The sequence below is a fragment of the Lepidochelys olivacea genome (genome assembly GCF_965140295.1).
Source record: "Lepidochelys olivacea isolate rLepOli2 genome assembly, chromosome: 2".
Taxonomy (NCBI): domain Eukaryota; kingdom Metazoa; phylum Chordata; order Testudines; family Cheloniidae; genus Lepidochelys; species Lepidochelys olivacea.
Genome location: NC_140412.1, coordinates 187,502,796 through 187,514,676, shown reverse-complemented (window position 1 = coordinate 187,514,676; position 11,881 = coordinate 187,502,796). Strand labels below are relative to the sequence as shown.

General features: G+C 45.6%; 1 protein-coding gene across 2 annotated transcripts; it reads left to right on the top strand.

Annotated features, from left to right (window-relative positions):
- Positions 1 to 441: 441 nt before the first annotated feature.
- Positions 442 to 11,422, top strand: CX3CR1 (C-X3-C motif chemokine receptor 1). Of its 2 annotated transcripts, XM_084621690.1 has the most exons (3): positions 442 to 539; positions 1,882 to 1,953; positions 9,575 to 11,422. In XM_084621690.1, exon 3 carries the CDS (start codon positions 9,588 to 9,590, stop codon positions 10,644 to 10,646), a length of 1,059 nt encoding a protein of 352 aa, XP_084477816.1. In that variant the 5' UTR covers positions 442 to 539; positions 1,882 to 1,953; positions 9,575 to 9,587; the 3' UTR covers positions 10,647 to 11,422. The 2 variants fall into 2 exon arrangements, with proteins under 2 accessions (XP_084477816.1, XP_084477817.1); XM_084621691.1 differs by lacking the exon at positions 1,882 to 1,953.
- Positions 11,423 to 11,881: the final 459 nt, after the last annotated feature.

The window sequence follows — 11,881 nt, the reverse complement described above, 5'->3', positions numbered from 1 at the left end:
GGCTTTTCTTTACAACACACATTTCTCTAACCAAGCTTAAGCTAATTCTAATGTTTTATATTTATTCTCTGAGCAGGCTGGTGGAGCCAGAGTTGCTGAACCAGGGCTGCTTAACACACGGACATTCGGTGCATGCTTGTACACTGGCTGGGAGCATCCAGACAGGGAGCTAGAGCAGCAGAGCATTTTAAGGCACTCGGGGTCACAGGACAAGTGGTGGCAGAACCTCTCTCTGGTTTGGGTCACACCCCAAAACATGACACCCGCCTTGCTTCATTATTCCACCTACTACCAGTGTGGGACCTGAGCAGAGAGCTGACTCTGCAATACATTATTGCATGAGTAGATGAATAGCCCAAGAACATTTTGCAGTTCAGCCCAGGAAATGTTCATTTCCCCTGCTGATTGTCAGCTGGTTGTGTAGTTGCTGTGCAGTGCCAATACCACAAAAGGACAACAGAAGAAGTAGAAATCTTTTTAAGGAACAATCAGGGTCAGCTAGAAGAACATATTCACTTTCCATGGCAGCATACACTCAGGTAAGAGAGAATTATGCTTTATGCAGAATTTGAAGGCGACACCATAGAAGAGGGATATTTACTAATGGTCTCTTATGTATCTAAGGAACTCTGTAGGTACCAACCTCCCGGTATCGGAGTTGACATTTAAGGTTCTTAAAGGTGACAGTATAATGGGTAACAAACAAGAAACTAGAAAAGGGGAAGTTTAGGTTAGTCATTATGGAGGTGGAGGGGAGAAATCTTGCTGTGAGATCAGATAGACAGTAGAATAATTTGCCGTGAGAAATAATTAAGCACCACCACCATAGATCTTTAAGGACACATTGAAACACTCATGGATTTAGTGTGTAGGACAGTCCAGCACTAGAGCAGAGGGATGGACTGAAGGACCCGTCTACCCTGTCATCTGACAGTCTCTGGGTATTGTTTTTATTTTAGATTTGTATTAAGATTTTACAAATACACAAGGTGCCAGGGTATATTATTGCCCAACATGGTCCAAAAAACAACCACCACACAACATCAATCTACGCAAGTCCCTTTAATACAGAGAAGATGGCAGAGAGGAGAAAGGAAGCGAGAAAGCATGGTGTGGAAGGATGATCTTACGGTATAGACACTGACTCAGAAGATCTGATTCATGGTTTGCCACAAACTTTCCATGTGACCCTGGGCAAATTGCTTGATCTATCTATGACTCAGCTTCCCATCTCTAAAAACTGGGATAATTAATAAATAAAGGCAGGCTTACCTCACAGGGGGTTGTGGAGATACATGTATTTATGTTTGTGATATGCTTCTCTAATATGATGATGTAGGTCAGATAGATGCACCTCCACAAAGATGAATAAGTGCTTCCAAATATGTTCCCTTGCGACAAGCCACCAATAAGCGAAGTAGTAGTGGTTACTGGCAGTGAACTGGTTAAACTATAACGAAAGAGAAATGCGGTCACTATCTACAAGTCTCTCATTAAAATACCAAGAAGGGAAAGGAGTTGTTTTAAGGAAAGTTAAGGCTGAATACCAAGAAAGATTTCTCAATTCCTATTAGATGGTGGAATAATCCCTAAAAGGAAGGATTGGTTGGAATCCCCATTACTGAAAACTTGGGCAGACAGTTCTGGAAAAGACAGGCTGCAATGTACCTCATTGACAGGCAGATGAAGTAGCTGACTTAGCAAGTCTTTCATCTCTAATTTCAAGGGTGGCATCCTTCAAATGATCATACAAACAACAACAAGGGAAAGAGGGGCAAGGAAGTAAGTAGGTGCAGTATTAAGGAAGAATGAGAGGGTGGAATTAACAGTCTTGCAAAAGGGCAAGATAATGAATTCCATGTGAAAACTTGTCTTCAACAGAACATAGAAAAGAAAGCTGAATGATTAGAGAGGAGGGAAGACCCTGTAGAAAGAACTACTGACAAAGAGCAGGTAAGATAAACTCAGGGAAAAAATTGAATCTATATGAATTGGCCCATCCAGTCTACATGCATCTTAAAAGCATTCAAGGAATTATCCAACATACATATTTCCCACAGAAAATTAATTTCTAAAAAGTATGGACTGCTCGGGGGAGGTCAGCAGACTGGGGGAAACAAATGTAGCAGGGGCACAACCAGAAATTTTGTAAGGAGGGGGCCCAACAGTCTCCCCTCACTGCTCAGCCCAGAGCACTCCCCCTGCTGCTCCCCTACCCCAGTCCTGAGCTCTCTCACACTGCCTCTGCAACCAGCCCGCACTCTCCGCCCTGCACCCAGCTCCACACACGATCCCCTCCTGCTGCCCCATACCTAGCTCCACACTCTTTCCCTCACATTGCCCTGCACCCAGCTCCAAGATCTCCCATCTGCACCCAGCCCAGTGGTCTCTCCACCCCCACAGCCAAGCTCCTACCCAGAGGGGCAGTCAAGCTGAATAGCACCACCCCTACCAGGGGCCAGGCAGTTCTGGGAGACTTCTGTTTCTCTGCTTCCCTAGGAAGCACCAAAAGCCCAGATCCAACCCTTCCACCTGTCTGGGGTTTCCCAGTGGCCCTGCTCCTCTTCTCCACAGAGACTGGGGGTGCCCAGTGCCCATAGGTGCAGGAAAGATGTCAAAGGTGTGGGGGCCAAGCAGGAGCACGAGCTCACAATGCCCCTCAAATTTAGCCTGGCTACCCGCTGTCATCCCAGCAGGGAAGGGGCTCTGCTGTTATGCCTCCCAGCTCTGGTCAGTGGCCAATAGGGGGAGAGGAGGGAGCTGGGCCCTCTAGACATCCCCCCGACCATTGAACCACTGAAATAGAGTTCACATTTTCAAAAAAGAAAAGCGGAGTGAGCCTAGCAATTATCATCCTGTAAGGCTAACAACAAAACACCAACCACCTCAATGGAATTATCAAGCAATCAATGGAAATTAGGTGCATGAGTGCTTGTAAAAATCCCATCAGGAGCCTATCTGTATCTTTAGACACCTAAATACCTTTAAATTTGATCCTTTGGGACTTAGGAATCTAAGTCCCACTGACTGTCAATGAGACACAAGAGAGACTACAGACCTATATCAGGATAACTACGCCACTTGCTGTGAAAAATCCACATAGTTGAACGATGTAATTAGGTCGACCTAACCCCTCGTGCTTCTCCCATTGACATAGCTACCATCTCTTAGGGAGGGGAACTAAGTACACCAATGGGAGAAGCATCGTCACTTAAGAACTACAGCGGCACACCGGCGTCAATGCAGCATTTTAAGTGTAGACCTACCCTAAGTTACTTTTGCAGATGGGACTTTGACATCTAAAACTCTGCGAGCCTTTTAGCGAAATGGTGGAAGCGGCACAGCCGTGTCACTAAAAGCTGCATAGTGTAGCCATAGCCTAAATCCTAAAAGTGACAGTTGTAGTGATTTATCAAGTCGAAGTGTCTTTCACAGTGGATCCAGGGAGTAACCCCTGGGGATCTTTGACTTCAGTTTAGTGTCTCTGGCCTTGTGAGAGTTCAAACAGCAAAGAGATGGAAAACTTTCCTGTGTCTTTGTTTTAGTCCTTCATTCAGTCTCTCAGGCTATGTCTACACTACACAGCTTTTAGCGACACGGCTGTTTGTCGGCTCTCCTGCCGACAAAAAACTTCTACCCACAACGAGTGGCGTTCGCATTGTTGGCAAGAGACCGCTCCTGATGACAATGCACTGTTCACACTGGTACTTGCCGCGGCAAAACTTTTGTCTTGGGCGGGGTTTAACACCTCTGAAAGACAAAAGTTTTATCGTTCAACTGCCAGTGTAGACATAGCCTAAGTCCCAAGGATGAGCTTCCTTGCATGTAGCATTTCCAAGGTGTGATAGGCCATTATCCAATCCTTTGTATTGCACTGGTTCTTGGCGGCCCACCTGATTTTGACAGTTCTTCTGGACAGGCAAGGGGAATCACTCTTCCCATCTGAGTTCACAGGTTTAAAACAAACATTTTCAAAAAGCTATATAGCAAAACTTACATATTTCCTTCTAGCATGGAATACAGACAGTACAAGTGAGATTACTGCATGCAGCGACTGACAAGCATTGGATAGAGTCTAAATACTACATACATTCTTTTAAAACTGATACCTATTTTGAGCAACTCAACACACACAGGTGAACTGGTCTGGTCTCCAACTAGGAGTTTGTCCATTCTTAGATAATGCCTGCAGCCTTGGCAAGAGCTGGCACCTGGCCTGCCAGCATCACAGAGGCATCACCAGAAGCCATATCATCAAGTAGTGAAAGAGAAACACACACTAGACCTGCAAGCTGTTCTCAGGCAGGCAAGAGGAGGATGGGTGTAGTTAGGAGAATACAGAAGCGGGTGCATCTGTGTGTGGGAAGGGTGGTGGCAGAAAATAACTAGGGTGGGACTGGCTAGGCATCCGTATGTCTTCACATACATCTCCACTATAAGTTAAGGCTTGTTCAGGGCCACTGCATGCATAGATTATTTGGCATTAGCTAAATATACCTCCCTGCTGTGAAACCCGGTCTCAGGGAGAAAACCCATATCTGTTCTGGGTGCACTGAAGCCATGGTTTGTTTAGATGAGCAAATCAAACAAGAGTGTGAAGGGTGTGACTGAGGTGTGAAAAATCCTTTAGGGTTACATTTCTGAGTGCTACACTCGCTGTCTCAGCAGGGTGTTAGATTAGCACCCGACTGAGAACATCTAAAATAGCCCTTTGGCTAAAAGGTCTGCCTTTGACTTGTCAGCAGTAATGTCTGTAACTCAGGGCACCTCTACATAGAGGGATAATGTGCTCTCCAGAGCTGTGATTTCTAAAGCACACTAACATTTTGCTCATTAATTGATCTGTAGTCCCCTTGTGCATTTTAACATAATACAACAGCACTTCATTAAAGAGCCCTAAGGAACTTTTAGTGCACACCAGCATGGTCTACATGGACCAATTAATACCTAACACATTAGTGGATGTAGAAATCATGCCCCCGTATTGCACATTTCTGTACCATAGAGACAACCCCTGCAGGCTCTTAGCATGGTCTAAAAGTGGTTAGCATGAGTGTTTGTAACGTTATGTTGAAATGAGTGAGCAATTTGACTGGAAAGATGAGAAATAAAAACTGGGTTTGCTCTTTTCACCAGGCGTGTGGTTCATGGCCACTACAGATTGCAAAACAATTTATATAGTATGTGTGTATATTTACATTTATACACATACACACTACAGCAGTGGTCACCAACCGCTCAATAGCCATCTCCGGTGCGGCTGCTGCTAAGACAAGCTCCCTGACTGCCCCGGCCCCACGCCGCTCCCAGAAGTGGCCAGCATGGCCCCGTGGATGGGGGGCAGGGGTCTCCCTCCGCACGCTGCTCCTGCCTGCACGTACTGCCCCCGCACGTCCCATTGGCCAGGAACGGGGAGCTGTGGCCAATCGAAGCTGCAGAGCCATGTGTAGAGCTATGTGCCACCCGCCCCCACACCCCACTCCCCCAGGGGCCGAAGGGGCGCATTGGCCCCTTCCAGGAGTGGTGTGGGGACGGGCAGGCAGGGAGCCTGGCTTAGTGGCAGCCATGCTGCACAGCCAACTGGGAGCTGCCGGAGGTAAATTCTGCCTGGTGGGAGGCTGCACCCCAACCCCCAGCCCTGAGCCCCCTCCAGGAGCCAGCACCCCAAACTCTCTCCTGCACCCCAACACTCTGCACCCAGACTCCCTTCCAGAGCCCACACTCCCCACCTCCTGCACCCCAACCCCTTGCCCCAGGCTCAGCCCAGAGCTTCCTCCCACACTGCAAACCCCTCGGCCCCAGCCCAGAGCCCACAACCCCTCGCCAACCCCAGCCCCAACCCCTTACCCCAGCCTGGTGAAAATGAGTGAGGGTGGGGGAGAGTGAGTGGGGCGGGGCTTTGGGGAAGAGGCAGGGCCTCAGGGAAGGAGCGGGGTAGATCCTGGGTTGCTCTTAAATTCAAAAAAGTGATCTTGGGCATAAAAAGGTTGGAGACCACTACACTACAGGATAGAATGCTTGATAATCACTGATGTGAGAAAGAGTGTGTTCCCAGCAGGGCCGGATGAACTCTCCTGTGGGCCCGGGGCTATTAGACTTTGTGGGGCCCCTGTATACAAGTCGTTTTCCTGGGCCGGGAGTTTGGTGCAGGAGGGGCCTGGGGCAGGGAATTGGGATGCAGGAGGAGGTGTGGGGTTTGGGAGGGAGTTTGGGTGCAGGAGGAGATTTTGGCCTGGGGCATGGGATTGGGGTGCAGAACGGGGTGCGAGGTGCAGGCTCTGGTTGGGAGGTGCTTACCAGAGCGACTCCCAGACAGCAGCGCAGCGGGCCTCAGGCAAGCTGCTTGCCAGAGCCCCACGCTGCTCCTGGAAGCAGCCAGCTGCTAGCCCTTCTCTCCCATGGGCTGGGAACCAGCCTATGGGAGATGCGGGGACGGTGCTGGGGGCAGGGGCAGGACGTGGAGCTGCCTCCTCCTGCCTCCTGCCAGGGGCCGCAGAGACATGCTAGCAGCCGGCCGCTTCCGGGAGTGGAGTGGGGCCACGGCATGCAGGCAGCCTGCCTAAGCGCCCCACTGCACCGCGGGACTTTTAGCGGCACAGAATTGGAGATCACTGCCTTTAATTTATTTTTGCAGGGCCCCCCCTGAGCCAGGGCCCTTGGCTGCAGCCCCTAAAGCCCCTGCCTTAATCCGGCCCTGGTTGGCAAGGCAGTATATCACCTGTTACCTGCAACCAAAAGCAGAATATACTCTACAGCTATGTTTCTGGAAGCTTGGTAGGCACAAAATAGAGCAGGGCTGTGGTTGGGACCAGAGGAAGTAGACTATGATAAAATGAGCTGGAGAAAAAAAAAGGAAGAAAGATGGTTTGAGAAAGAAGCAGAAGCTGATTTAATGTTTCCTGTATTATACTGGGGCAAGTGTTTGCGTGAGGGGTTGTTACAAACATTTATAGCTAGTTCAGTGTTTCTCAGCCTCTTCAAATTAGGGAGCCCTTACTAGGGATCAACATTTTTCAAAATGCCCTTACATTTGCAATAAATATAGCAATGATAAGCCTCTAGAATTTACCTGTGTGTGTTTCAAGGGGCTGACCAAGAATCCCAACTGCAAAGGGTAAGGGTGTGCAGGGAGAGGGAGATTCTCTTAGCTTTAGGCTGTAATAACATTTTCAGCATCCTCCCTGATTGCCTTTCATAACACAAATAAATAAATAAATAAATACCCACTGGTACTACTAAAAAGAAAAGGAGTACTTGTGGCACCTTTGAGACTAACAAACTTAGAGACTGGTACTACTCATCATAATGAGCTTTCCTGGGCGGGTACGAACCACCAGTTGAGAGGCACTGGCCTAATTGAATACAATGTTACCATAAGAGCCAATTTTTCAAAAAAGAGGCGCCCACTTTATGTACACAAAATAGGAAGCTGTGGGAGGACACAAGGAGGTGACTACATACACACACATTCCAATTGCATGTGCAATATGGGTAAGTGAGTGTACAACCATCCGCCTGGGTCTGCAATTCCCCCCAAGACTCAGCATGCCCTATGGTGTGAAAGCCACTGTCTGTCAAACACAGCTGTTTGTGCGGCATGGTATTGAAACTTTCCAAAGGAACCCACAAGCAGAGTGGTTAAGCTTGTATCATTAAGAGAGGGTCAGCGCAGCTGAGGCCCATAAAGGGGGAGAGAAAGTTAAAAAAACCCACAAGTTCCCTATCTCAAAATAGTGAATGTCAAACGACACACCTGGGGATCAAATGCAGCATAGAGATGAGGGGGTAGCCAGCAGATGCTGTTAAACCTCAAGATTCAGCTTCAGGAGTTAGCCATATTTACAAGTTCTACTGATCATATATTTGGGAATAGCTGGATGAACTTACCCCATAGATCAGAGTAATACGTGACTTACTGTGTGATGGGCGGACGTCCGAGAGAAGCCTCAGCATCATGAGACCAGGCAGAGCAGAGAAAAGATCACTTTTCCTATGGTGTCAGAGAGAATGATTTGAGCATTACAGCCATTGTTCACCCTGCCATCCAGGATGTTGCAATGTCCATCACAGAGCTGTGTAACCAAATAAAAAAAATCAGATCAGATGAGAAGGGCCCATCATAATTACCTAGTCTAACCTCCTGCATACAGAGGCCATTGATTTCTCTCAGTAATTTCTACAGCATCCCCATACCTTGTGGCGGAACTAGTGCATATACATGCAGTAAGGAAGAATGTATCATATCCCTTTAGTAAACTGTTCCAATAATTACTCCCACTGGAGAAGATTTACAGCGCATTTCCAGTTAGAATTTTTCTAACTTCATTGGTGCTTACTATGCCTTTGCTAGCAACAGATTTCTTCTCCCCATTTAAGTTTTCATAGAATGATCAATGCATAGAGACTACTGAATTAAAATACAGCGACACAGATGTGGCTGCTGTTTGGGCTCTGCAGGCCAGCCCATTGATTTAAGTGAGAATGCTGCCTGCATTGGCACCTCAAGAGCAGGCTAAGGGTGATTTCTGCTTATTACTAACATTGCCGCACCTACTCCCAGCTCTAGCTTTGCAGCTAGCAGCAGTCAGAGAATCCTTCGTCATTAGCTTTTCTCCAGCCTGCTTTCCTGTGTCAAAACCCCAAAGAGGTTTTAAATGTGTAAGAGGACTTTTCATGTCAAATGTTTTGGAGTAGAGCAGGTTTGGACTTTGCACAGTGAGATGTTGTAAAACAAAGCCACAGCTTCCAGGTAGCACAGAAAATAGCTGATAAATTATTACAAAATAAGAGCTAAACCTCCCGCTGCATGGCAGAAATCAATCACCAATGACATGGCATTACAAGGAAACATCCTCTGTGGGCAAATGAATTCCTAATGGTCAATAGTGCAGTTTCTTGTGACTTCTACTGAACTATCTGAAGCCTTTGTCTTTTACTACATTTGCACAGCACCTAACACAACGTGGCCTGATCTAAACTGGGGCCTCTGGGCAACACTGCTATACAAATGAACAACAATGAAGCATGCAAATTTCCAATCTACCTTTTCTTTTTGTTTGTCAGAGGATGGTGGGAGCATGATTCAGGGGGTAGCTCCTCTGAGCTGGAGATTGGTTTGAACACCAGTAAATTGCCCCTTCATCATGGGCTTTCACAGGCCATTCTTTCTGTGTTATGTTACCAGGCTTCTGTGTCATGTATTCTTGGTATACAAAATTCCTGTGAGTTTCCTACATTTTAAAAAAATGGTTATTTGCAATCAAACAAAGGCACCAACCCATTAAAATAACACATGCTTTATGCAAGCAGTGTGGGCACCTCACTGGTTTTTAATCATTCCCCACAAACAGAATTGGTTGTAGAAATCCTTAAATGCTACATCTACCAGCGCTCAGAGTGTCCTACATTTTATGCTGACAAACAGATTTATTTAAGGCATTATTTGTGGGGGCCAACTCTTGATTCACTGTCTCCAGGAAGAGAACTTGCCTTGCTCACTTAACTGTATTTTGAAGGTTGCTAGATTTACCTCTCTGATAACTATTTTTCCTCCTTTTATATTTTCTTTTGCAAGGCAATCACTCATCATGACCCAGGAATTTCCTGAGGTGACGACTGAATTTACCTATGATGAAGCAGCTGCTGTTTGTGACCAAGTAAACATCCAGGAGTTTGGGAAAGTATTTCTGCCAGCCTTATATGCCCCTGTGTTTGTTCTTGGCCTGGTGGGGAATCTCCTGGTGGTTTTTGCCATCGTGAAGGGCAGCCGAGAGAAGAGCATCACAGACATTTTTCTCTTGAACTTGGCTATCTCGGACCTGCTCTTCGTGATCTCGCTTCCTTTCTGGACTTTCTATGTGATGCGTGGATGGATGCTTGGGAACATTCCATGCAAAATCATCTCCTCGCTTTATTATGTGGGTTTCTTTGGCGGCATGTTTTTCATCACTGTCATAAGCATTGATAGATACCTGGCCATAGTTCGGGCAGCATTTTCTCTGAAAGCCAGAACAGTCAGCCATGGCTCTCTTACCACTCTTGGGGTGTGGATGGTGGCCATTTTAGTCTCAGTGCCACAATTTGTGTTCACCCAGGAGACAGAGGAACAATGCACCGCTAGGTACCCTGATGATCTTAAGGAAATCTGGCCTATTTTCTGCAATGTGGTAATGAATGTCTTAGGGTTCCTTATCCCAGCCTGTGTCATAAGCTTTTGCTATTTTGGGATCATCAGGACATTGCTCTCCTGCAAAAATCACAAAAAAAAAAGAGCCATCAAACTAATTTTAGTGGTGGTGGTTGTGTTTTTCCTCTTTTGGACCCCATACAATGTACTGATTTTTCTGGAAACTTTAAGACACTATAAATTGGTTAACCAATGCCACGAATTTATGGACTATGCAATGCATGTGACTGAAACACTAGCATTCAGTCACTGTTGTCTCAATCCACTTATCTATGCTTTTGCTGGGGAAAAATTCAGGAAGTACCTTTGTCATTTGTTTCTAAAGTGTTGCTCATTCATGTGCCCCTGTGGGCCCTGCCACCAATACCAGGCTAGCTCTCTAACTACCACTCCAGAAAGCATGCTAAGCGGCAACCAGACCCAGAATACCAGTGACCAGGATGTCTCTGCCCTTCTGTGAAAGGTTTTGTTAGCATACCTTTAGAAATACACCTTGTCCAGGCTTCAGAGGAGTAGCCATGTTAGTCTGTATCAATAAAAACAACGAGGAGTCCTTGTGGCACCTTAGAGACAAACACATTTATTTGGGCATAAGCTTGCATGGGATATAACCCACTTCATCAGATGCATGGAGTGGAAAATACAGTAAGCAGGAATAAATATACAGCACATGAAAAGATGGGAGTCAAATATAACATGTGAGTGTACCTGAATGCCGGGTATTTCTTTTGCTCAGCATTAATTATTTTTTAAAAGTACAGCTTTAATGATGACAACTGAACAACACATAAAAATAATATTGCAGAGGAGTTAAGAAAAAAAGAAAAAAACAGCACCAGGAAGAAAAGAAGAATTTAAGGACAGATAATTTGATAGAAATGTAGACAATAAAAGTGTGTTTGTGAATATAAATATACCGCTATGCATACACATGCACACTTTTAAGGAAAAAGCAATCTCTGTAAAGTCAATGGTCCAGCTGATTGATAGTAATGGGGAATATTTGATATACTGTGTATTGGGTTACTCTTAGAGGCCATTGTAAACTGAGGAATGCCTTTGTTTTTCCACTCTTTCTGATACAGCAGCATGTTCTCTTATACTGTATATAAGTATATTTTTGGTTTGAAAGCTCTTTGGGGCAAGAACCTCTTCTTATGTCTTATGGGAAGCACCCAGTACATTTCTAAAGCAGTGTGTAAAGAATTTTTTTTTATTTCTGGATTACTTATTGCTGGTTGCTACAAGTATTTTATTTGTTAATGCATAGCTAATAAAATACTAATGGTTTTAAAAAGTTCTTTTTAACTATTATTATTAGTTTTGTACCAACAATATGCTCAGCACTATACAATATGTAAAAATGAGGACAGAGACTGGCTTTAAGTTGTTTCCTGATCCAAAACCCACTTAAAATCAAAAGGAGTCCTTCCATCGACTTCAATGGCTGTGGATCACGGCCTTACAGCCCTAAGCCCCAATTCAGCCGAGCACTGCAGCACATGCTTAAACGCTTTGTTGAATAAAAGCTGACACACAGAAGACATACCTGGAGCGGGGATAAGTAGGTTGGGATATTTTTGAAAGCATCATCATTTAAGTTATAAACTTAATGATTGAGTTCACACCAGCTATTCAAGAGTAGAGGAAATGGGCCATATTCAGGGCATTGTAAATATATGACTCTTAATCATG